General features: G+C 43.3%; 1 protein-coding gene across 1 annotated transcript in view; it reads right to left on the reverse strand.

Annotated features, from left to right (window-relative positions):
• Positions 1 to 20,406, reverse strand: part of NPHS1 (NPHS1 adhesion molecule, nephrin) — a 58,096-nt gene extending 37,690 nt beyond the window's left edge. Inside the window, exons 1-8 of the mRNA XM_070949709.1 lie at positions 20,370 to 20,406; positions 12,764 to 12,841; positions 11,245 to 11,448; positions 8,129 to 8,251; positions 5,889 to 6,020; positions 3,315 to 3,396; positions 1,977 to 2,080; positions 1,359 to 1,477 (exon numbers count right to left, since the gene is read on the reverse strand). Of these exons, the coding sequence (XP_070805810.1) occupies positions 1,359 to 1,477; positions 1,977 to 2,080; positions 3,315 to 3,396; positions 5,889 to 6,020; positions 8,129 to 8,251; positions 11,245 to 11,448; positions 12,764 to 12,841; positions 20,370 to 20,406 (879 nt within the window). The remainder of the gene's footprint in view (positions 1 to 1,358; positions 1,478 to 1,976; positions 2,081 to 3,314; positions 3,397 to 5,888; positions 6,021 to 8,128; positions 8,252 to 11,244; positions 11,449 to 12,763; positions 12,842 to 20,369) is intronic.
• Positions 20,407 to 27,262: the final 6,856 nt, after the last annotated feature.

The following is a 27,262-nucleotide window of genomic DNA, read 5'->3' on the forward strand; positions in this document are numbered from 1 at the left end:
ACCATTAAGCAAACATCATGGTCATTCATTTGAACCAGTGGTGAAATCCAATATTTTTTACTACCGGTTCTGTGGGCGTGGCTTGGTGGGCGTGGTGTGGTGTGGTGTGGCTTGGTGGGCGTGGCAGGGGAAGGATACTGCAAAATCTCCATTCCCACCCCACTCCAGGGGAAGGATACTGCAAAATCCCCATTCCCTCCCCACTCCTGGGGGAAGGATGTTGCAAAATCTCCATTCCCACCCCCACTGGGGCCAGCCAGAGGTGGTATTTGCTGGTTCTCCAAACTACTCAAAATTTCCACTACCGGTTCTCCAGAACCTGTCAGAACCTGCTGGATTTCACCCCTGATTTGAACCATTTTTCCATTTTTTTTTCCAGAAAAATGTCAGTTTCCAGAAGAAACATCAGCAGTCACGTGGTCCCAGGATGCTGCAAACAGTCAGGTTGGCTGTTGATGGCCCAAAATGAGGTCACATGACTGCAAGGGTGGGGATGGGCCAGATGTCAAAAACTTCAAATCTGGATCGTAGATCCCTTTTTGTGGGGTCGGGCAGAAATGAACATTCACTAAGCAACCAGTCAGAAATCAAGGACTTCCCATCCTCCATGCTGGCATTCAGCAGCTTAAGCAAGCTGCATACGCCCCTCCCCATGAATTATTCCTCCTTGGGTGAATTTCCCCACAGATGAAATGTGCCCCAAATAACTAGGTTTGTAAGACATATTTAAGTGAATCAATTAAAGACTTAGCTGCAGCTGCATTCTCACAATAGGCTAAGATTAGTTTTATTATTGGATAGTGTTTGGCACAATGGGAGAAATGTACTGTATGAACTTAGTAGGATTCAACATGCAAATACACAAAATGGACTAAGGCAATGAAACAAGTTAAACACATTTTATGCACTCAGTCATTGAGTCAAAAAACAGTAAATTGGAGGCATTACAAAGGAAGCCTTATTAAAACAACGAACAACAATTTAAACCATTTGTAGACTAGTTATAGGTAGGTGATTAATTCTAGCTTTGATTGCCATTGCTGCAAGACAATAACCATATTGGTTAACTCAGCAACCAAGTTAAGTATTTTGTGCAAATCTAGCCATGTACTAAGGAAATGCAATTACTGATAAGTTGAATTGCATCTATTAAATAAAAAATAGTCTAATTTAAGCATGTCTCTGATGTGAACACAATAAAGCAAAATGCTTGCAACAAGGGAAAAAAATGCATATCTGTCATAATCATTCCCTCCCTTACTGGGTTCCAATCCAGAAATTCCAAGCTGAGGATTTTATTCACATAGCACCTCGTAAACCCCAAAACTTAAATACTTTATTAAACAACTTCTGCTCACCTTCAGCCACTGCAGTGTAGCAAGAGGATTTCCACTTGGAGAAATGCAGGTCAGTTTCAGTTCCTTGTTTTTTACAACTGCTCCTGTGTAGCCCTTGATGACAGGCAGCTGAGGTGGGACTGTCAAAAAAAAAAATAAGAACCACTATCAAAAACATTTTAGACTCGACTAAACTTTTGGAAGTTCTTAGCATCTTGCCTGGTGTGTGATGTTACCTTGTAATTTCCTCCCAAAGCTTCATCTGTATTGCAAGGATGAGGAACCTTTCATCCATTAGGACAGTATTTCTCAGCCTTCAACTCCCAGAATTCCCCAGACAGCTTGTTTTAAGAACGGTCTCCAAAAATACCATTCATGATTCCCTTGGTTGATCTTATCCATTTACTTTCCTTAGATGGCGTTCCTGGTTCCCGTCCCCTTCTTCATTACATTTACTCAGAGTGATTTCTCTCCTGTCCTGTCTCCTCCTTCCATCCTCCTCTCCCCAGCCCACTTCCTCTTCTGTTTGTTTTTTATTAACACGGTAATAAGAGTTGCCTTGAGCACTTGTGCAGTTATTTTGATGACACTTCCTTAATCCTGGGTAGAATGCCTGACAAAGCATTCCAAACAACTTACACAGGATGTTCATGCTGAAGCTAACAACAACTGGTATTAAAGTCACTGTGTTTGCAGCCTTGCAGGTCAGCAGTTCCTTGTTGTCTGAACTCTCAGGGGTGAACCTGGAAGAAAACATGAAAGAGAGAGAGGGGGGAGGGAGGGAGAGAGAGAGAGAGAGAGAGAGAGAGAGAGAGAGAGAGAGAGAGTGAGTGAGTTGTGGAGTGTTAAGCAGGGGTGAAATCCAGCGGGTTCTGACAGGTTCTGGAGAACCAGTAGCGGAAATTTTGAGCAGTTCGGAGAACCCGCAAATACCACCTCTGGCTGGCCCCAAAGTGGGGTGGGAATGGAAATTTTGCAGTATCCTTCTCCTGCCACACCCACCAAACCATGCCCACCAAGCCACACCACTCCCACCAAGCCACGCCTACAGAACCGGTAGCAAAAATATTTGGATTTCACCACTGGTGCTAAGCCCTTGAAGCTGGGAAAAATCAAGGACCTACACAGATTTCAGTAAAGGATCTTTGGTGCTAGATCAGAGGTAAATACAGAATCTTGGAAACTGGTGAGGGAAGCCCCGCCCCCTCCTAGAAGAATGAAATATTTTGGGAAAAAAGGAAGAATATTATGTTACCCTAACAGAGAAATGGAGAAACGTGCTCTTAAAGACAGAAAGCAGCCCCCAAGTGTTTACAATCCTGTCCCAGCATCACCTACAATTTCTCACAGGGGAGGCTTTCAACATTAGTATTGCAAGAGTAGGTTCTTCTGACTAGGACTTTTTGGACAGCCCTTTTCTTTGAAACATCTTATTTCCATTTTGCAAAAGAATAGAATAGAATAGAATAGAATAGAATAGAATAGAATAGAATAGAATAGAATAGAATAGAATAGAATAGAATAGAATAGAATAGAATAGAATAGAATAGAATTCTTTATTGGCCAAGTGTGATCGGACACACAAGGAATTTGTCTTGGTGCATACGCTCTCAGAGTACATAAAAGAAAAGATACATTGGTCAAGAATAATAAGGTACAAAACTTAATGATAGTCATAGGGAAACAGTCAATATAAGTCTTAAGGATACCAGCAACAAGGTTACAGTCATACAGTCATAAGTGGGAGGAGATGAGTGATAGGAACGACGAGAAGATTAACAGTAATGCAGACTTAGTAATTTTGCAAAAGAATAGTGAGCTTCAGCTGCCGACTGTTTTCATGAAGACCTGTCGTGGACTTCATGGCAAACATGAGATACGAATTTATGTCTTCCGGTTCTTAAAAATATCACCAACCAGGTAAGAAAAACTAACAGCTGTCAATCTCCTTGGGACCCTTGTTCAGATCTTTATTACCTCAGCAAGGCCTCAGTGCTGAATAGTTTGGCTTCAGAACCAGGTTGGATAGTAGATGTCACATCTGCCAGTTCTTTGTCAGCTGGATTTAAAAAAAAAATAGGTAATAAAACTCCAGATTACACACATTAATGGCTACAGATTTGTAACTACAGCTTCTATTAGCCCGGTGCCCTTCAAATGTACTGGATTACTGTAATTCCTATAATTCTTAGGAAGTTGATATGAAGGTCATTCAGGCCATTTCCTGAATAGTCATTTCATCTGCAAAGAAAGAGTTCGGAAAAGCTTTGAAAATTCTACATAGGAACATCTATTGACAGTTTTAAATAAGGATAGAGAAACCAGGTAACATATTAAGTATCAAACTTGGACTATGAAAACAGAATTGTTACATTCGTGTAACATGCAATGTCCAGTTGAATGTTTTGGCTTCACATGATGTCCAATGTCACTGTAACATATTAAGACAATGACTGAGTTCCCACAACTTGTTGTATAATCACTCAGTCACTTCCAACTTTTTGTGACCTGATGGACATTATTTCTCCAGAATTGACTATTGTTTCTTTGAGTCCCCTTAAACACCTGCTTACATCATCAGAAATAGTCACCTTGTTTTCTGTTGGCTTCTTTTATCAATTGCCTTTGATTTTTTCCAAGCTTTAGAGTCTTCCCCAATGACTCATTTAATGTCCAACATATCTAAACTGTAGCTTCATTATTAACACATCCAGTGATGCACTGGGCTTTACTTCATCTAGTATTCAATTATTTCACTGAAGACGTTGAACCACAAGTAATCCAACCTCATTTTAACCTAATCCACATATTATGTGAACTGAGCCATAGAATGTGAGCCAAAGAGAAGGCCTTGGAAATATTTGTAGATGGAGTTAGCTAAAATTGGAAAGACAGCCATGGGTAAATTGCCGGCATTGCTTTGTGAGATATCTTCTGCCTCGCAATCCTTCTTTCGCCTCTGTTTATTTGGCCTGCGCAAGACAGCTCTGATTCCTCTCAGTGCGGCGTTTTCCACACAAGTCTCTTCATAGGGGCACAAGGGCAGTGCATTTGCCTCAACGAGATCGTTTATGTTGTCTCAGAGCCTCCAACAGGCAGTTCCAAATTGTTGGAAGAATCAGAACTTTCTTTCACTGCTTCCAGTAGCTGACTGCCTCTAGCATCTGGAACTGATGAAAGGGGAAGTCAGAGAAGCAACCCAAGTGCTGTTACCGGTAGAAGCAAGGGGTTGCATTGTTTTGCAAAGTCATTTCCAGGAGCTGTTTTGCTCATGCCTTTTTTCAGAATAAAGCATCTTCTGCTTGTGCAGTGCAGTGGTGAAATCCAAATTTCTTACTACTGGTTCTGTGGGCGTGGCTTAGTGGGCTTGGTATGGCTTGGTGGACGTAGCTTAGTGGGCGTGGCAAGGGAAGGATACTGCCAAATCTCTATTCCCTCCCCACTCCTAGGGGAAGGATTCTGCAAAATTTTCATTCCCTCCCCACTCCTGGGGGAAGGATATTGCAAAATCACCATTCCCACGCCACTCCAGGGGAAGAATTCTGCAAAATTTTCATTCTCTCCTCACTTCTGGGGGAAGGATATTGTAAACTCTCCATTCCCACCCCACTCTGGGGCCAGCCAGAGATGATATTTGCCAGTTCTCCGAATTACTCAAAATTTCCACTACCGGTTCTCCAGAACCGGTCAGAACCTGCTGGATTTCACCCCTGGTACAGTGATGTCTAAGGAGAATGTTAAGGGGATCCCATGTCAACACTCAGTGGAATTAGATCTCTGGTTTGTTCATTGGTGGCCTTTTCCATGGTATAAATCAGGGATGTCAAACTCGATTTCATTGACGGCTGCATCAGGGTTGTATTTGACATCAGGGGGGTGGGGGGGCATGGCCAGGGTGGCCGTGGCCAGCTTGATGTCACTTGTTTCAGGGGCACCTGTGGTGGCCCGAGAGCTCTGCCAGCAAAAACGGGCTCCCGAACTCCATTTTCAGCTGTGACGGCCTCCTGCAACCCTCTGCCAGTGAAAACGGTGCTTGGGAGGGCCTCACAACGGTGCTTGGGTGGCCCTCACAAGCTCCATTTTTGGCTCTGGTGGCCTCCTGCAACCATCTGCCAGTAAAAAAAAGGAGCTTGGGAGGGCCGTGAGCCGGTCCTTCACTGTTTCCAGGGCAGCCCTGCAGGCCAGAACTAAGCATCCCACAGGCCGAATGCGGCCCACGGGTCTTGAGCTTGACACCTCTGGGGTAAATTGTTACCTCAGGCTTTGAGTCCACAAATGATGGCTTGCAGCGTGACTTTCCCCAGTAACAGTTTCCGCAAAGTAACGGTGAGTTGCTGTATCTGTCTTGAACTTCTCACCCCACGCAGACACAGCAGGTTCCCTTGTGTTTTGCACAAAAAGCCCATGAAAAATTTACTGATGCTTGGTAACTTCTGCAAGATCTGCAATTCCTACTGGCTATGAAAGAATTTATGTAGCCGCTGACATGAATTCAAAAAAGCAAGGTGAGGGAAGGAAACGGTTGCTGGGATGCTCAAGCTATGGGCTCACCTTTGCAGAAGGTAATCTCAGCGGGTGGCCGGGCATCCTTCACTTGGCAGTGCAAGGTGTATTCAGTGCCAGCAATCCAAGTCACCACGCTGTTAGCCTCGTACTCTACAAAAAGTGGCTGTTTGGGGGGAACTGTGAGGAAAAGAAGCAAAGTGAAGGATTGGTATATGATTGTTTTAAAATGTTGTTTTTAATTTTCTTTTTTTTTTTTTATAGTACAGGTAGTCCTTGACTTATGACCATAATTGAGAGGGGAAATTCCATTACTAAGTAATAGCAATTAGACTTATATATTGCTTCATAGTGCTTTTACAGCCTTCTCTAAGCAGTTTACAGAGTCAAGCCTATTGCCCCCAACAATCTGGGCCCTCATTTTACCCACCTCGGAAGGATGGAAGGCTGAGTCAACCTTGACCCTGGTGAGATTTGAACTGCCAAATTGCAGGCAGCCGGCAATCAGCAGAAGTAGCCTGCAATACTGTCTTCTAACCACTGCGCAACCATAGCTCTTAGTAAGGTGGTTGTTAAGTAAGTCATACCCAATTATACTACCTTTTTGCCACAGTTGTTAAGTGAATTGTGCAGTCACTAAGCAAATCTGGCTTCCTCCAATCGACTTTGCTTGTCGTAAGCTGCCCAGCAAGGTTAGAAATGGTGATTGTATGATGGTAAGATGCTAGATCTGTCATAAATACATGCACTTAAAATTTGATCACATGACCATGGGGATGCTACGACTGTTATAAGTGCAAAGACAGCTCATAAGTCTTTTTTTTTCCCAGTGGCATTGTAACTTTGAACAGTTGTTAAATTTTGGAGTAAGATTCATATTCTAATACAGAAAACTCACAAAACTAGAGTTTTGTGAGTTTCTAGCTGGATTAGATTGAAGGAGAAAAGGGTTTTTCTGCCCCAATTTCTGTGAGCATTCCTACAAATCACATTCCTGGAGAAACACAGAAGAGTTAATAAAGGTTAAATTAGGTTAGGTTAGATTATATTAAAGCCGAGACACGCAACCTTTTGGCAATGGCGGTTGCACATTTTAAATCACTTCTTTTGACAGTGAAGGCCCAACGGTGAGGTAATGTTTGGATTTCTTCCACCTAAAAGGGTAGGTGAGCGTAATGAGAATAAGCCCATCAGAAATTTCACATGTCTACTTTATTTGTCTCCTACCCAAAAGGGGTGTGTGATGTCATCCTAAGTAGAGTTCCAGGCAATTTTTTTTTTAAAAAAAGTTTGCCTGCAGACTATTGACTGCTCATTCTGAGTGAGGCTTTTCAGCTCCACGTCCTTTGCTCATCTAAAAATATCCCTCCAATTAATGATGCAGAAGATTTGAATATTTTCTGGAGGAGATTGAGAAGGTGATATATTGAACTGTCCGTTGTGCTGAAGTGGTTTCTGCTGAATCCTGGAAGAGGACACTGTCATACTAATTTAAATAGGACAGCAAAGATACCAAAGTTCCTTTAGATGCCCTCTGAAGGTTGTGCTTGCTCCACAAACGTATCCACTCATTGAATTAACCAATCTTCTCATGACATTGAATGATCCATAAATTGGACAAATGTCCTGCCCAACACACCAAGTGGCAAAAACTAACCTATGTAAATTAGAACAAACCAAAGCATAGCATGTGATGCAACGCAGTCCATTAGATTTGTCACTGATCTGGTTAAACCCGATGTTCTGAGTAGAAGTTATAGTGGTTTTCTCTTTATCTCGCATATTAACAATGATTCCTATAATCAAGGGGTGTCAAACTCAAGGCCTGTGGGCCGGATCCAGCCTGCAGGGGGCTTAAATCTGGCCTGCACGGACGGTCTGGAAATATCAAAGGACCAGCCTGCGGTGCCTCTGCTAGCCAAAATGGGCTGTGCAGAAGCCTCACGAGGTCCCCGCATGGCCCATTTTCGGCCTCCCCAGCCTTCAGCAGCACTCTGCTGGCCAAAAATGGGCCGCACAGAGGCCTTTGCTGCAGGAGGCCATCCAGGCCAAAAACGGGGTGGGGTGGGCCTCCTATGGTGGCCCCATGCTCCATTTTGGCCAGAAGAGTGCTGCAGGAGGTATCCATCCCATCTCCCTCACTCCCCACCTCCCCACCCCTGCCGGCCTGCAGAGGAGAACTACAATGTTGATCCGGCCATCAAAGAAATCCAGTTTGACACCCCTGCTATAATCAAAGTAGAGTTCTAGAGATCTTCCTAAGGCAGTGTAACTCCAGCTATACTTACCAAGCACTGTCAGTTGCACTCTATGGGAAATTATGCCAGTGCTTTTTTCTGTGGGTCCAACCTGACATTCATAGAAGGCATCGTCTTCCAATTGGCTCTTTATTACTTGCAGGTTATATATCCCTAAAGCAACAAGATCCAAGCAAAAAAAGATAGGTGGGTTTGGTTCATATTAACTCTACTCATGAGTTACACCATAGCATAATTCTGCCCACACAACCTTGGGGCAGATTCCTCTCCAATCGCAACAGGGCGTCATACGTCGAACTCATCCTCCTGTGAAGTAAGTGAGGTGAAACGTATCTAAAATGGGAGGTACAGGGCCTAAGAACATTAGTTGTGTCTCTGAAATAATGGATTGCATTACTGGGACTCATTTGCTCAGTTCAAAAGCAAATCGACCAATTATTTTCCCGTCTTCATAACTTCTGAGTAAAGCTCAGGGAAGTCTTCCCAACCTTTTCTCACTCTCCCATCTGTCTTCTTTGAAATTCTTTTTCACCAGAGTAATGGGGAAACTGGGCAAAGATCGCTTTACAAGAGCTTTCGAGTCAAGGCTATCTGCAGGGAAAGTCAAGAGAATGGCTACGAGCCTGTGACTACTCGATCAAAGCCAGAATAGTAAGACTTGAGAGCAGCACTTCTGAATGGAATATAATCTGAGGATTCCCCAAATGGTTTTGCACGTTGCTTAGAGGGAGAAGAGATTTTGGGTTGGTTGTAAGCTCAAAGTCAGAATGGCTTTCTTTTTTAAGTGGCTTTGATTAATGGCATTGGGGTGTTCCCCAGAACTTAGTTACTCATGACTGCTGCCACGGTTGGTGGCCCAATTAAGCAATGATTAAGAGGACTCAGAGGGTTGCAGCAAAGCTTTGGATAGGTCACAAATAGCCTCCAGGGTTAAGGTTGTGCACACTTGTCAAGTTAAAAAAATCTCTCAAGTGTATCCCATATGACCCATGCTCAAAGGTTCACAAGTTTAAAAGAAATAAAGAATGTACACTAAAGTGAACGTTAAAAAAAAACAAACCACAAAATATAAAAGGATAAAAAGGGAAAGGTTCCCCTGGCACATATGTGCTAGTCGTTCCCGACTCTAGTGGGCGGTGCTCATCTCCGTTTCAAAGCCAAAGAGCCAGCGCTGTCCGAAGATGTCTCTTGTGGTCATGTGGCCGGCATGACTAAACTCCAAAGGCGCATGGAACGCTGTTACCTTCCCACCAAAGGTGGTCCCTATTTTTCTACTTGCATTTTTTTTTACGTGCTTTTGAACTGCTAAGTTGGCAGAAGCTGGGACAAGTAACGGGAGCTCATGCCGTTATGCGGCACTAGGGATTCGAACTGCTGAACTGCTGACCTTTCGATCGACAAGCTCAGTGTCTTAGCCTCTGAGCCACCACGTCCCTTATAAAAGGATACAGCAGCCAAAAATAATAATAAATGGTCATTGGAACCGGAATGACATACCATCACTGACATAGCCGGAAACAGGCTATGTCAGTGATGGTATGTAGGAAAGATATTGGGAGACTGACTGCTGAGAAAATGGTCAGATAAGAGACAGCACAGCCCACAGCTGGGTAGTGGGTGGAGCAAGAATAGTATCGTACATAATAATGCTTTACCTGTAAATGACTTTTTAAGCTTTAATCAATGTAACACATGCGAACAATCGCTTTAAGCTTAACGTAAACTGCTCTAAACTCGATTGTAAAAAATTCAATATTTGTAACAGAGTTGTCAAAGTCTGGAATACCTGATTCACTTATCTCAGCCATTAAATTTGTTTTTATTTAAGAAGTCCCTAAGGGAGCGTGCGTAGGTGCACTGACAGGCATATCATCCCCATGACATGTTAATTTTCTTATTTTGCTTGTTTGAATTTTTAAGTTTTGTTTGAGGTGTTCAAAAAATTTTAAAAAATAAAAAAGGCTCAGAAAGAACTTTCCCTAGTGGGGATTATTTTATGCCCAAAAGTGGAAGGACACTTTGATTCGCATAATGGACGAATGGCTACAAAAGTTGGTGGAGTTAGCAGAGATGGCCAAATTGACTGCTCTGATTAAATTAAAAAAGAACTAATTTTGTCTCTACTTGCTTTTGGATTTTGTGCTTGAGGTGGGGGAAAAAAACAAAACTTTAATTTTTTGTTTTGCCGATTAGATAGGTTTGTTATTATAGAAATGACTGATATACATTATTATGTAAAAGTAAAAAGTTGAGATTTGATATCTTATCCAACTGCACCAAAAGGAGTCAGAAGTCAATGTCTTTTCTTTCTTTTTTTCCCATTTGCCTTATACTTTTCCACTATTTTCTTCCATATTTTGGTATTTTGTAATAACTAATAAAAAAATTTGAAACACAAAAAAAAACAATAAAAAAGGAACTCTTCCTAGTGGTAAAGGAGATTGGGGGGTGAGGAGATTTGTACTTTCAGACTTTCAAGATAATAGAATAGAAGAATAGAAGAATAGAAGAACAGAACAGAGCAGAACAGAGCAGAACAGAACAGAATAAACAGAGTTGGAAGGGACTTTGGAGATCTTCTAGTCCAACCCCCTGCTTAGGCAGGAAACCCTACATCACTTCAGACAAATGGTTATCCAACATCTTCTTAAAAACTTCCAGTGTTGGAGCATTCACACAATTTCTGGAGGCAAGTTGTTCCAGTGATTAATTGTTTTAACTGTCAGGAAATTTCTCCTTAGTTCTAGGTTGCTTCTCTCCTTGATTAGTTTCCACCCATTGCTTCTTGTCCTGCCTTCAGGTGCTTTGGAGAATAGCTTGACTCCCTCTTCTTTGTGGCAGCCCCTGAGATATTGGAACACTGCTATCATGTCTCCCCTAGTCCTTCTTTTCATCAGACTAGACATACCCAATTCCTTCAACCGTTCTTCATATGTTTTAGCCTCCAGTCCCCTAATCATTTTCTCTCCATGTAGGTTTACAATAAAGTACAAGTAGCGCATCTAATTGTGATTCCAATCTGGTTTACTCTGTAAAGTCAACACTGTCCCACTTTGGGGGCCCAGGCTCCAGCACACTACAGGAACTTTCCAGCCTAGTTGGAACTTCTGTTTGAAGCCATTTTTGTATTTCTCCAAAGATCTCACCTTTGCTAGTCTCACCCATCATACTGTAACGGGGAAACCGAGGGATGCTCCAGTTGGGGCCCAGTAAAAGTCCATCCTTCACCCATTGCACGGTGCCAGAGGCGTTCTCCACCTCACACTTCAGCAGAGCTGTCTCCCCTTCGAGAATGGTGATGTTCTCTGGCTCTACACGGAAAACCTGTTGAAGCATCTCTGCTTGGCAACCTACCAGGCCCAAAACACGGAGGAATCTCAGCAATTGAAGATGATAGGGAAACATATAGATTTTAAACCTGAACTGTTTTTATTAGGCATAACACCAGAAAAATGTGATAAGCAAAGTATGTACTTAATATTACAGCAAGGATTTTATATTCACACAATATTGGAGAAAATGACAAAACACCCCGAGATGAAGAGATAATTAGGAAGATACTAGATTGTGCAGAAATGGATAAACTTACATTGAAAATTAAACAGAAAGAAGACACAGAATATTATCAAACGTGGAACTTATTTTACCAATGGTTGGAAAAAAAGGGGTGGAAATTAAGAATGTACTCTATATTGTTAAGTAAATAAACTATCCAGACAACATGATGTTTATTAAGCATTAACAAATGTAAACAATAGAAAATTAATAAAATTTATATTTTAAAAAAAATCCCAGCAGTCGAGTTGCTCATTCAAAGTCAGCCGATTCTGTTCCAAGCTCAACACAAACTGTGTAAGAATGCTTAATCTGGAAAAGCTGAGAAAGTCTGCTTAGAGAGAAAGAAGGAGAAAATTGGAAGAGAGGGCAAAAAGCCTACATTCAAACATTATTCCTTTGGTCTGTCAGCTGTGTCACGCTTCTACCTGCTACTATCTGATCTGCTGGAGAAAGATCAAAAAATTGGAGACAGGCAAGTCATGCCTGCACGATGCAGATTTACATTTTGCTCTTTCGCTTATTATTTTAAGTCATAGACACACTCACACTGGTAGCCAGTTTGATGTAGTGATTAAAGGAAATGGGCTAGATTAAGTGGGAGATGGTGAATTCTAGTTCCACGTTAGGCACAAAACCAGCTGGGTGACCTTGGGCCAGTCCCTCTCTCTCAACCCTAGGAAGAAGGCAAAGCAAACCACCTGAAAATATCACAGAATAAACTGCATGGATTTACCACGTCTGTATCTTTATATATAACCAGGTATAAATGATTCCTCTACACCTCTTGGGACTGAAACTAGAGGTAGTATTCAGCCGGTTCGTACCAGTTCGGGCAAACTGGTAGCGAAGATTGTGGGTGAGCCCACCCGCCTGTCCACCCGCCCCAGCTCTATGGCGTCCTATTTAGGCATGTTTTTGAGGCGGGGTGCATGCACGGAAGGCACGTGAGTGAGCAAAGCACATGCGCAGAGGGCTGGGTGCATGCACGGAAGGCGCATGTGTGAAGCGAGCGTGCACGCGCAGGGTGAACCGGTGGTAAGAATATTGGAAACCCACCGCTGACCGAAACATAGAATAGTGTCCCATCCTTTTGCTGAATGTTCTCACCTTTGTTCACATCCAGGATGAAGTAGAAGATCAGGGGAACAAACAAGCCACAATATGCCATTCCTACTTGCTGATGCTCTGGAGGTTAAAAAAACCCAGAGGTTACAATGCTGCAAACAGTTGTCGGGCACAAATTGACTGAGCAAATGGTGGACATGAAAGCAGTTGGCACATTCTGTGTTCACCGAAAATACTTTTCAAGATCCTTGCAATATATTGAAAAACCAATTAGCTGGAGTTCACATAACATGATGCGTGAGATACAGAGACACAGGGAGATCCTCAAAGTTAACCCTAAGGTCAGCCTTTTCTGGGAATGAAGCTGCTAAATCAGGGTATCAAACTCGATTTCATTGAGGGCCGCATCAGGGTAGTGTTTGACCTCAGGGGAGGTGGGGGGGGTGGCCAGGGGGCGTGGCCAGCTCAACATCCATTTTCAATGGCCTCCTGCAGCCCTCTGCCAGCGAAGGACTGCAGGAGGCCGTCACAGCCAAAAATGGGCCCTGTGCAGCCATCTTGACCTCCATTTTCCTGGCAGAGGCACTGTGGGCCAGTCCTTCACTGTTTCCAGGGCGGCCCTACAGGCCAGATCTAAGCACACGGTGAGCCGGATGTGGCCCACGGGCCTTACGTTTGAAACCCCTGAGTCTTTAACTCAGTGACCCTCAACCTTTTGGGTACCAGGGACCAGTTCTGTGGAGTGAGGTTTTTCCGCGCTCCAGAAGGGGCGTGGTTTTGTGTGCTGCCTGCATCCCGCGGATGGGACTTCATTTCTTTCCGCGGACCAGTATCTGGTATGCTGCGTCCCAGTGTCGGTCCACGGCCTGGGGGCTGGGGACCCCTGCTTTAACTAACCCAGCTGAGTTTGTTGTATAAAAACACCTTGTAATTATCCCACAGAAATCATTCAGAGCAATAGCGTTCTGCACCACTTATTTCTGATGTAACTGTTATTAATAATAAGATCAGGTATGTCTGAGATTGCAAGCAAATAGGCTTCCCGGAGTGAGTCTGTCTGTCTGTCTTTCTTTCTCGTGAAAAGCACCTGATTAGATCTGAATAAATTGACAGGCCCTTCCACTGCAGGTTTCCGGAGAGCTGCGATTCTCAAATTATTCCTTTGTTTCTTTCAGAAACGGCAAGTGCACCGAGTAGTGGGAAGGAGGGTAAACCAGAAGGAATGCAGAAGGTTAGAATCTATTATAAGTTCCCGTTGTCCAGAGTGGAGAGAGCAAATGAATCTCTACACTGTTTTAAGAACTGTATTGTCAGCTTTTTTTTTCCCCTCACTCTGCTCTTGAGTCTTAAACAGCCATCTCATCCACAGAGACTTGGTTAGTCAAGCTGCAATGTCAAAGGCATTTAAAAAAAAAAAAAAAAGCTACCGTAATAATGGAGCTAACTTCAGGTTATTACATCTATTTAAAACACTGCAGTAGGTTGTTACTTATTTTTATTCTGGGAGGAGGGGTAAACACTTCACCTGCTAATTTCCTCTTTGGATAATTCTTTATTGGAAACAGAAGACGAGCTGGCGAGAAAGAGAAAGTCAGCTCTGTCTACTATTGCCCTTGAACTCCCCATATTTAAAACTGTGCAGTAGGCTTTCGTTTAGCCCCAAGCTAGGGAGGAAAAGAATGCCTCTGCAAGGTTTGTAGCTGACCCGGTTAAGTGTGTTGCATTACAACACAGCCTCTGATTCAGCGGATAAAACTAGAGAGTTACAGCTCAGAGGAGAAGACTACACACAATTGAAAAGTGTGTACCTTGGTAGTACAGTGGTCTAAAGCACCCTGTTATTAAGACCAGCTGCCTGCAATTACTGCAGGTTCGAATCTCGCCAGGCTCAAGGTTGACTCAACCTTCCATCCTTTCTAAGGTAGGTAAATTGAGGACCCAGACTGTGGGGGCAATAAGCTGACTTTGTATAAATATACAAAAGGATGAAGGCTATTGCTTAGTGCATTGTAAGCCGCCCTGAGTCTCCGGAGAAGGGCGGCATATAAATCAAATTAAAAAAAAAAAAACAGGAAAATATCAGCTGAAAAGAACAATATAGAATATAGAATAGAATAACAGACAACTTTAAGACTTGTGGACTTCAACTCCCAGAATTCCTCAGCCAGCTTTGCTTAAAGTTGTCTTAAAGTTGCCAAGGTTGGAGACCCCTGTTCTAGTCCAACCCCCTGCTTAGGCAGGAAACCCTACACCACTTCAGACAAATGGTTATCCAACTTCTTCTGAAAAACTTCCAGTGTTGGAGCATTCACAACTTCTGGAGGCAAGTTGCTCCACTCATTAATTGTTCTAACTGTCAGGAAATTTCTCCTTAGTCCTAAAGTGCTTCTCCCCTTGATAGGTTTCCACCCTTCTTGTCCTACCCTCAGGTGCATTGGAGAATAGCTTGACCCGCTCTTCTTTGTGGCAGCCCTGGGGATATGGGAATACTGCTACAGAGATGGGTTTCAGCAGGTTCTGACCAGTTCTGGAGAACTGGTAGCGGAAATTTTGAGTAGTTCGGAGAACCGGTAGTAAAAATTCTGACTGGCCCCAGCCCCATCTATTCTCTGCCTCCCAAATCCCAGCTGATTGGGAGGAAATGGGGAGTTGTCCCAGCTTCTGCCAACCTAGCAGTTTGAAAGCACATTAAAAAAATGCAAGTAGAAAAATAGGGACCACCTATTTTTTCATGCACCTTTGGCGTTTAATAATGCCAGCCACATGACCACGGAGACATCTTCGGACAGCACTGGCTCTTTGGCTTTGAAATGGAGATGAGCACCGCCCCCTAGAGTCGGGAATGAGTAGCACATATGTGCGAGGAGAACCTTTACCTTTATCTATCCTCCCATAATGGGTATTAAAGGAGAAATCTTTTTTTTGAGCATGGAACTCTCATGGTCCAACCTTTCTGGTCCATCTTAGACCTCAACTTTGTTTCTTCATAGTCTTTCCAGTTGAGGAAGAATCCATAGAAAGCATTGAAGAATGAAGCTACTGCAAAGGTAGGGAGCCTAAATTTGTACATCAAGGGGAGAACAGGAGAGAGACAGTCTTCTTGCTGCAAGAAATGCAGAGGTAGAACATCCCCTTCCTGGCTTCTGTTTCTCCTTAAAGATCCCAGCAAGGGAGAGGTTGGTATCTCCTGAAAATCCCTTGACATTACAGTCATTTCCAAATTTCCCACAAAACGACGCTATAGAGCACTGCACACCAGAACTAGACACAAGAACATTTTTTTCCCGAACACCATCACTCTGCTAAAAAAATCATTCCCACAACACTGTCAAACTATTCACTAAGTCTGCATTACTATTACTATTAATCTTCTCATTGTTCCTATCACCCATCTCCTCCCACTTATGACTGAATGACTGTAACTTCGTTGCTGTATCCTTATGATTTATATTGTTTCCTAATATGATTTGATTGCTTATTTGTACCCTATGACTATCATTAAGTGTTGTACCTTATGATTCTTGACGAATGTATCTTTTCTTTTTATGTACACTGAGAGCATATGGACCAAAGACAAATTCTTTGTGTGTCCAATCACACTTGGCCAATAAAGAATTCTATCTATCTATCTATCTATCTATCTATCTATCTATCCATCCATCCATCCATCCATCCATCTATCTAATCTAATCTAATCTAATCTAATCTAATCTAATCTCCTCCGCCATTAAGAAGTTTCTCCAGCTTAAATCAACTCCCGTTGACTTAAAAGCCCAATAAAACTCGTGCTGGCTTTTCATGTAACTCTCTTCACAGATTGAAGAGAGTTCTCTTGACTTTTTTTGATGTTCTTTGGAAGCACCAGCCCGTCCTTCCCTCATTCTTACCTTCTTCAGTGTGTTAGATGCCGCAAGTGACTGTTCCCAGCCTCTCCAGAAGTGGGACTGCCAAGTCAGTGAGATGGCTAGCATTCCAGTTCTGTACTATATGATCTGCCCACTTCTAGGCCTTCCAAGAATGTAAGGAAGTTTTTAAAAAAATAAATAAATAAGAGATCCACCTACACCTTGACAGAAAATTTATCTTGGCTGGATATGTTGAATTGATCATAGCAACTCTTCAGTATAGAACAACTGTCAACCGATTCTTTTTACCTACACTTCCTCAACCTCCTCATCATCATTGTCATCATCGTCAACATTATTTTTATTTTGTTTTCTTTTGAGTGTCCTTGGGGGCATCCTTCAATCGGAACGATCGGTTCTGCAAAAAGTCCTTCTCCATTTGCTTTGCATTCAGAATTAAATCATCAAAACCTGAAGACACCATTTCCCAGTTTTTCCATGCAGAAGAAAAAAAATATATGATAAAAGGGATATAAACAAACGAAAATCTCAGTCAATGATAAGATGCTCTATCTGGGTTTGGCCAAAGCCCAGTGCTAAGCCCAGCGTGATGCATAATACTAGATAATTGTGAAGTAATTAGGAAGCCAAGGTCTAACAGATCATGACTAAGCATGATGTATACACCTAATCACACTGTTACTTTCCCACTAAGCAGTTGCTAGTTTTCTTTGGTGAACCTTTAATAGAAATTCCTGGTCATGCAGCTGTTATACCACCCAAAGCTCTTATCTTTTTTCTTCTTTTTTAATCAACAAAGTGTTGATGCATTGTTTGGGACAGAAACTGAGTGACTGGCTTGTCACCCCAGCCTAAACTGGCTCTTCTTGTTGAAAGAAAGAGAGATAGGTTTTGTGTCTCTGTGTTTGTATATGTGTGTGCAACTATCTTCTATCTTTTTATATAATACAAATTAAAGCTGTTTTTAAAAGGGAGATCAAAACTAATACCAACCAATATAAAGTAAGAAAATGAAATAATAATAACTTTATTGTCATTGTACGTGTATACACACTATACCCATACAATGAAATTCACTTAATGCCCAAAGATCAGGTCCAACACACATAACGATCCACAAACACACTCCCACCCACCACAATTCCCCACCCCTAAACCACCCAAACATCCACACAACAGACCAAGTAATGCTGTCCAAGAGCTCACTGATGGTGGCCCTTTAGTTCATTGTTGAGTGCAATTATACCTCTGGGATAAAAACTATTCAGAAGGCAACAGTCCAAAAAGATTGTAAGCAGGATGGGAAGAGTCTCTGAGAATGTTATGCAACTTCCTCAAACTGCGAGATTCAAAGATGTCGTCCAGGGCTGGTAGCTGGAGCCCGATGATATTCTGGGCAATTTTAATGATTCTCTGTAGAGTTTTTTTGTCTGCTACAGAGCTACTCCATACCATACAAGAATGACATATGTCAGGACACTCTCAATGGTGCTGCGATAGTAGGACAGAAGTAGATGCTGTGATAGATTTACCTTCCTGAGCATTCTCAGGAAGTACAGCCTCTTCTGTGCCTTCTTCGCAAGCATCTTAACATTCATAGTCCATGAGAGGTCCTTCGAGATACAAATGCCCAGAAATTTAAAACTACCAACCCTCTCCACCTCCCCACCATTTATGTTCAATGGTAAATGTACATCTCTCTTCCTCCTGAAGTCAATTATAAGTTCTTTAGGTTTTTTTGGTGTTAAGTGTAAAGTTATTTTCTTTACACCACAATGTCAGCCCTTGTACTTCCTTTCTGTAAGCAGACTCATTGTTCATATTAATGAGCCCCACCACTGTTGTGTCATCCACAAATTTAGTAATTGCGTTGGTGTTATACAATGGGGTGCAGTCATGTGTGTACAAGGAATAAAGGAAAGGGCTTAGCACACAACCCTGGGGGGCTCCTGTGCTTAGTATCAGAGTAGAGGAATAGTGAGATCCCATCCTTACTGACTGTGGCCTATCTGTCAGAAAATCCTTTATCCACAAACAAATCCTCTGATTTATACCCAAATTGGACATATTAAGAAACAACCTGTTGGGTAAAATGGTGTTAAAGGCAGAGCTATAATCCACAAATAACAGCCTCGCATATGTCCCCTGTTGTTCCAAATGATTCAGTACAGCATGGACAACAATAGACATAGCATCGTCAGTTGATCTATTACTCCTATATGCAAATTGGTATGGGTCCAAAGTAGATGGAAGACTAGACTTAATATAGTTCAACACCAGCCTCTCAAAACATTTCATGACGACAGATGTTAAAGTTACTGGTCTATAATCATTAAAGGATACCACTACTGTCTGCTTAGGGACTGGCACTATAATGGATATCTTCAGGCAGGTAGGGATAGAGCACTGCAACAGGGATAGACTGAAAATATCTATATTTTCATACAATCTTCCTCTTGTATCTGAAATACAAGAGAAAGCTAAAGTTCAAGAAAATGGGGGGAAAGACGGAAAAATAAGAAAGAAACAAGATAGAAAGTAGCTTCCCCTCTTGTATATAGTAGTTATAAGTACAATTATAAATTTACCCTTTACTTTATGGTTACAACTCTCTTCTTTCTATAATCTACCCGATCTAATCCTCAAAGCCATAAATCATATTCATTTTTTCTGTTTCACACCCAAAAAAAAAATCCAGAAGGGATTTCCAGTCAGCAATAACCATAGAAAGCGTCTCTTTGCTAACCAAACAAGTCAATTTAGCTACCTCAGCAAATTCCATCGCCTTCCCCAACCCTTCCTCCATTGTGGGTAATGCACAAATATTTCCATCCTTATGCATGCAATAACTTCACTGCAGGTACCATGTACAAAAACAAAGATCTATGTGGGTTTTTTTTCCCCCAGCTGTTTGCTCCCAGGAACTTTTAAAAAAAAAGGTCGGGTTTCAATTGTATATTAATCTTTAAAACCTTCTGAATCACCCAAAGCTCTTTTGTGGCTGTTTTTCAGCCTGATTGTTATCTCCGATAAGTAAGACGGAAAGGAATGTCCTCAGATTTGCAAAATGGGAGGTGATAGCAGAACTTGGAGAGAGAGAGAGAGAGAGAGAGAGAGAGAGAGAGAGAGAGAGAGAGAGACCTTGTTGCGTTAATTAATACCTAGTGAAGCTCTCAGGAAACACACCCACACGCACACAGACCCCGCAAGGCAAGCGGGTTGTAGACAGCAGAGGGCAGCAGCATCACACACACACTAAGCACCCAGAAGGGGACTCTAGAAAAGTCTCTCTGGCTAGGGGCAAAGTGAAAAGTGTGATCGCTTAGGGGCAAGGCCGGCTCTGCAAATGTTGTCAGCAGCACCGAAACGACAAAGGCAGCTATGAATCTCTTTCCAAGGTCTCGTCACCACTGACCTCAACGCAAAGGGAAAACAAGACGCATCGATCTAGAATTCGCACAATCACAAGCCAGGGGCTGAGAACAAACCCTCCTCGTTTCCTTGGCGGAACCTGCGGCAACTTTAAACAGCCGCTTCCACCCATGTCCAGGGCCCGTCGTCTGATGCCACGCTGATGCGCTCTGCCTGCACAATCAGTTTCCGTGCTACAAGATGTGGGCCTGCTGCTTTCCACCACCAATGTAAGTGATCTGCATTGCAGCACAGACATAATCACACGCATAATCGCGATCTGGATGGATTGCAGGAAACAGCCGGAGCGCCAGGTCATTCTGCAGTGTGCATCTCATTAATATGTGGGGCCATCCTCCCACTCTTCCTACCTTTCATTTCAGACCTGCAGGACACGAGTAACAGCATGGCCTTTGGCTTGTCATCTTGGAATACTCAGCCAAGTATCTCCCGATACAACAGATTTAGCACCCTGCTGAAGGTACATTAATCTTGGCGGGTGGCCTCCAAGCAGTGGATTCAACCCCAGGACATGTTCTCAGCCAAACAAATAGCGGTTCCTGAGCTACTTATAAGATAGTACAAATGACGCATGTCTGAAGCACATCAAAATACCTCTGGACTGCAGCTTCTCTTTCTGTGTCTGAATATAGCTAGCATGTCTCCCTAAAGTTGTCTTCCTTCCAAACTGAACATCTCAAATTCTTTCCCCCTGTTCTCAGAGGACATATCCTTAAGTCCCTGTACCCCAGTCTCTTTAAGTAGACCAAGACAAGGAAATCAATTCCACAGGATGGTTAAAACTACTTTTATTGAGATTGACTAAACTGTATAATAGCAGAATCTTGCAAATCTGATTATGCTATAACTCCTCCCCTTTCTTTATAACTTTAACGAGTTCGGGAAGTGTCCATCTGTGATATTTCCAAACATTATCTCACTGCTCTGAAATTCAGAAATGTTTAGTCCCCTTTTGACTAGGAAAGAGATCCTGCCGATCTTCATCGTTGTCATCAACGAAATTCATTCAGTGGGGCAGTCATTAAGTGAGGCATCACGTTGTAGGAAGTTAGCACCCATCCCTCTCCTAAGAAAATGAGATATTTTAGGAAATATTAAAAGGGCAGAATATTTCCCCTAAAAGGGAGGCAGAAACTCACCCGCCCCCACCCCACCCCCATTTTGTCAATGGGCCGTTAAGGCCTGGGCCAGTCTATTCTACATAACACAGATAGGATTAGCCCTCTACCCATCTAGCAAAAGAACTCACCACATGGTACCTGGGGAGATTACAACACCCAGCAAGGCTCAACCAAGCCTGGGAGACAGACAGCCTACAAAGTTAGCTAAGACCCCCGCCCCCTAGGAGTCTGACCACCAATCAGAATACATTTCTTACACAGGAACAGGAAGCTCTAATGTGAGGCCCAGAGAGGGCATAAAACCAGGGCACTCCCAGCATCTCTGCCCTTTTTCTTCTTCACCCAACATCATCAACCTTTAGACCACCTTTAGAGCACTCCAGAGGCTGAATAGTCCACGCCCACTCAGCAACCGGGCAGAAAACCGGTTGCTAAAATTTTTGAATCCCATCCCCTGCTTCAGCCAATGTTCTCTTCCTGTTGAAAGGCCTTCGCAGCCTATCCAAGGTGCTCCAGGTCACACGAGACCTTCGTTCTCGAAGTAACGTTCAGGGAATGCTCTTCTGCAGCCTCCCAAAACCAGCAAAAGCATCCCCTTATGCGATTTTCAGAGTCTCCAAAGGCCATGTTAGAGCACACCCCATTCTCGCAGAGCTTCCTAAAATTACATGAGAACAGAGAGTGCTTGTGAGAATAGTTGGGTGTTGGTGAATACTGGAGTGTCACCCAAAATGTGACTCGTCCTATTTGACATGTGTCTCATAGGTTCGTCATCCCTTGTACAGAATAAGGTGTAAACTCAGCCTCTCTTTTTATGTAGGGGTGATTTGTGTGTCTGAGTGTGTATATATATACATATGCACACGCCTTCCATCCATGCTGTGAAAATAGAATTGGGATGCCCATTTTTCACCCAGGCTGGCTGCTTGCCTGCTTGCTATTTATTGGTTTGTTATTTAACCATATTTATAAGCCGCCCCTATTCATTTGGACCGTGGGTGGCATTCAATCGTTCAAAATACAATCATGGAGAAAAGAATTAAAATAATCACAACACTCAAGGCTATCGTTCCAGAATGGCTCCCACTGGTCCGAGACTTTATTTCAAGCCAAACCAGAGCATGGTTGCTGGGCAGCCACCAGAGGCTCGTGGGCTGCTACTTCCCAACCCAAGCCTGCACTAAAAGACGATCTGGGGTAGCACATGTGAATCTTACACAGGAGAAGAGCTGGCTAGATGTCCTGTTTTGACACTCCTTAGCAGAGTGTGCCAGTCATTCCACTCCGTTCAAATAACTTGCTGGCTTGCAAACTGGATCTGTATTCAGCTCTGGCAAATTGTCTGTCATTGTGACGCGAAAGGACGCTAGGAGAGCACCAATCTATTATTGCAAGAACCCAGAGGCTCTCTCAGTGTCAAGCAAAGGGGAAAGTTTTATTCCCACTCCAGTCTCTCAAGCAAAGGGCCGTGATTTACTCCACCTTCCAATATGTGCCACGAAACAACAGCTCTTCACAGATCATGTGGGAGAAATTCAAGCGGTGTACCCAGGGATATTTAGCAAATAGGAGTTAAACCATTTTCCTGCTACTGATGTTTATCGTTTCAGAGAAAGAAGACATTAAAAAAAAAAAAAACAACCCAAACCCAGAACCCCATCCCGTCCAGAAATCCAGGGAGAAACAATGTCAGAAAGTACATAATCCAGGGGTGGGCTGCTGGGGGTTTGCAGGGGTTTGGGAGAACCTCTAGCTAAGATTCTGTACTATTCGGAGAATCCCCAAATCCCACTCCTGGCTCACCCCGCCCATCCCACCCCTCCCCTCCCAGGAGTCCCCACACGACCCATCTTGGATGCAGGTAAGTGCAGGACATGCGCAGAGGCTCGAAGAGGGCGAAAAACAGGCCTCTCAGAAGTTCCGGAAGTCTGGAAACGGGCCCGTTTTCAGCCTCCGGAGGGCCTCCAAAGCTTAGGGAGGCCGTTTTCGTCCTCCTGGAGGCTCGAGGAAAGCCTCCGGAACCCCCCCTCCGTGGTGCAGGAGGTTGACTAGGCCATGCCCACCATAGCTATGCTCACCCAGCAACCAGACAGAGAACCCCTTGCTAAAATTTTTGAAGCCTACCCTTGACATAATCTAATCTTACTCAATGGTTTTCCCCAAAATGTGTGAGGTCCGTGTGACCTCCCACTACCAGCTACCCAAATGTGACCCGCCTCTGCTTTACACCAAGGTTGCACTTGCAATCAACGCACCGGTGGCAAACCTGGCAGCTACATTCACCCCATGGTAAGCTCAATTTGTTTTTCACCTTGATTGTTTACGGAGTGTGTTCTATGAACCCAATCCTTTGGCTAGTTTATGTTTCAGGGTATCATGCAAATCCAGACAATGGATTAAATCCAGAAGCTAGGTTAAAAATGCTTTTAAAACTAAGGCAAAAAAGCCTCTGATGATCGCGCGGCTCAGCTGGGATTGTCAGAGCCTTTTAAAAGCATTTTTTCTACAACCTCTTCGGCCGAAGAGGAAAAAATGCTTTTAAAAGTTAAAAAAAAATAAAGTTGGCCACGCCCATCCAGTCACATTACCCCCCCACCCAGCCACGCCCACAGAACCGGTAATAACGTATTTTACATTTCACCCCTGGGGTTAGGATTAGTGTTAAGTTAGGGTTAGTGTTAAGTTAGGGTTAGTGTTAAGTTAGGGTTAGGAGTTAGGGTTAGGGTTAGGGTTAGAAAAGCAACTAGGATGATTAGGGGACTGGAGGCTAAAATATATGAAGAACTTTTACAGAAACTGGGCCTTGCTAGTTTAGTGAAGAGAAGGACTAGGGGAGACTTGATAGCTGTCTTCCAATATTTGAGCCACAGAAAGGAGAGGGTCAAGCTATTTTCCAAAGCACCCAAAGGCCAGACAAGGAATAATGGATGGAAATTGAGTAAAAGTTGGAAGACAGATTGGTCAATCCACATACAGGACAGTGGGAATGGCCTTGAAGGACAGGAAAAGAGCCACAAGATTATCTGCAAGCAGCTGATAAGAGGGGTCTGAGCCCAGACCAAGAATGTAATGTGAGTAAACATCTCAGACAAGCCTCCCCTTAGTCCTCCCAAAGATGAAAGAAGGGAGTGGGAAACATATCCTGTCTTGCAAGATTCTGTTACTATAGTTTTATATTAAAAGTAGTCTTGACCTACATGGCATTGGTTTCCTAATCTGGTCTGTCCTGAAGGGCTGACACACTATGGCTCTCTAACCATATTTGGATTCCTGAGTGTGTGTTGTGGACAAATCAAAAGGCTTGTGATGGATGTGACCAGATCCAGAAGACTGCCGTTTTTAAAGGTAAAGGTCAAGGTTCCCCTTGCACATATGTGCTAATCGTTCCCGACTCTAAGGGATGGTGCTCATCTCAGTTTCAAAGCCGAAGAGCCAGCACTGTCCCAAGATGTCTCCGTGGTCATGTGGCCGGCATGACTAAACGCCAAAGGCGCACGGATCGCTGTGACCTTCCCACCAAAGGTGGTCCCTATTTTTCTACTTGCATTTTTTACATGCTTTCAAACTGCTAGGTTGGCAGAAGCTGAGGCAAGTCATGGAAGCTCACCCCGTTACACAGCACTAGGGATTCAAACCACTGAACTGCCGACCTTTCGATCGACAAGCTCACCGTTTTAGCCACTGAGCCACCGCATCCCTTAAAAAAGGCACCCTGTTTTTGGAGGCTGGAAAAAAATTGGCTCAACAGAGCAACTGAAGCAATATTCCCATTCTAAGAGAAGTATGAGTGTTGCTAGATTTATTTTTTTTAATTAAATCAATGATGGTAAATAAGGTCCATGAATGGACCCGTGAACATCGCCTTGGCGATCCCAACATTCCACAATGTTGGCTTGGTTTCTTGGTCAGAGTGGAAGAGACCTGAAGGATTTCTGACCCAGCAGGCACACCCAAGCTTCTAATTGTGTTTTGTGGTCTGCCAGATGCTTGACAATTACTCCCCGTCCCCTGCTGCAGTTTCTGCAGTCCCACCAAGCACCAAAACTCAGCAGTTTATTAACCTCAAGTGAGCCATTGTCATGGTTGGTAAGCTGCGTTCTGCTTAAAACAAAGCACGCGCTCACACACAGAGAGATTTACAGAGATGTGATTGTAGAGTAGAAACGGCCCCTTCCTGTCATTCAAGAAGAAAACTTTTGATGGAAAAATCCAGATCATTTTCTTGAGTGGATGCAATGAAAGGAAACTTATACCACAGCAGGTGTTTCTTCACAGAATTAATGGGTGATTATTAATTTCGGCACTCCTATATGTCTTCTATTTCTATTTCTAAACAGTTTGCCTCTCATCTTTGTTCTGAGAACTGCCCAGGGAGCCTGGGAGAGACAAAAAAAAAGAGAAGTTGTGTTTATACAACACATTTAATTGAGTCTGTTAGGCTTACCAACGTTGGCTAAACCTAACCTTGCTTGCGGTGTTGTTTGTGTGTGTGTGTGTGTGTGTGTGTGTGTGTGTGTGGCTTACTATGTCTTGCAAATCAAACCCAGTCAGGGGTGGGCTACTCTGGGTTCGCAGAGGTTCGGGAGAACCTCTAGCTAAGATTCTGTGCAGTTCGGAGAACCCCCAAATCCCACTCCTGGCTGGCCCTGGCCCTGGCCCTGGCCCTCCTACCCCGCCCCTCCCACCCCGCCTCCCAGGAGTCCCCACACGCCCCGTTTTGGATGCAGGTAAGTGCAGGGTACACGCGGAGGCTCGGAGAGGGTGAAAAACAGGCCTACCAGAAGTTTGGGAAGCAGGAAACAGGCCTGTTTCCAGCCTCCCGACGGCCTCCGGAGCCTGGGGAGGTCATTTGCAAGAACATGTATGCTATTGGCTGTTGTAAGGGTCATAGCTGGCTCTATAGGTTGTCTGAGCTAAGTTTGGTTGAAGCCTGGAGGGTGACGCAATGTCCTCAGGAGATTATGCAATGTGGTGAGCTCTGCTGCTAGATGGTAGAGGGTTAATCCTATTATGTCCTGAGGGGTCATGTCTTAATCCCATCATCCTGGAGCTGGAGGTCTTTTGTTTTGTAGACAGGCTGGCCCAGTCTTTCTCAATGGGCACAAAATATCTGCTGGGGCTATTAAGAAAGGTGGGGGCTGCTTTCCAAGAGCATGTTTCTCCATTTCTCATCCAGGGAAATATAATATTCTGCCTTTTTAATATTTCTCAAAATATTTCATTTTCCTAGGAGAGGGGTAGGTGCTAACTTTCTACAATAGGTAACACTCTGTGGCTTCTCAGCACCAGCCTTGCTAAGACCAACACATAAAGAAGCTTCCCTTTATCCAATCATTGCCAAAAAACATGTTGCAACACCCTATTGTAAATTTGGGTAACTGCAGGCCACATTCACCCTCCGATTTCAAATGCATCAACTGAAATTTGGCAGGATATTTTTGACAGATTTTTTTTCCCCCCTTGTGACAGCAATAAGAAGTATCACGGGGCTGGTCTGAGTGACAGGCTTACTTTGAATTAGGCTACTTTCTGGGTTCAAAAGATACTGAATTATAAAGGAAGTAAACAAGCCGATTGTGCATTATATTCTAGGCTGCAAAAAGCCTCAACGAAGTTTTACAATATTAGCAAGTTGGGTGAAATGCATCTGCTGTAGCATCTTAACTGACCTCATTAAGAACGTTGAATGAAAACACGCATTGAATGATAAACTAACCAAACAGTTTGCAAATCATACTAAACCTTACTAACCATATTAAACTGGTCAGTTCAGTTAAGACTTTTATTTGTGGTCTCAAACCAGTAGAGTAACCAAGATTAAAATAACAGAATAACAGAGTTGGAGGAGACCTTGGAAATCTTCTAATCCAGGGGTTTAAACACTCAAAGAGCCATTTGGACTTGTTTCCCACAGAAAAGAAAACACCAGGAGCCACAAAACCCTTCCCATGCCTGACTATTTCATGAGCGACCACAAAACTAGCATATGTAGTTGAATTAAACATTCTGTTTTCTTCTGAAACTTTTCTTTTCTTGGATTTATCCATGGTTGGCCTACTGGAGGTTGAAAAGCTCAATAAATCGCGTGCTGGCAGGTGTCGCACATTGGCGGTTGTGACGCA

This window comes from Pituophis catenifer, unplaced genomic scaffold, assembly GCF_029215685.1.
Source record: "Pituophis catenifer annectens isolate HBS135680 unplaced genomic scaffold, rPitCat1.0.hap2 SCAF_9, whole genome shotgun sequence".
NCBI lineage: Eukaryota > Metazoa > Chordata > Lepidosauria > Squamata > Colubridae > Pituophis > Pituophis catenifer.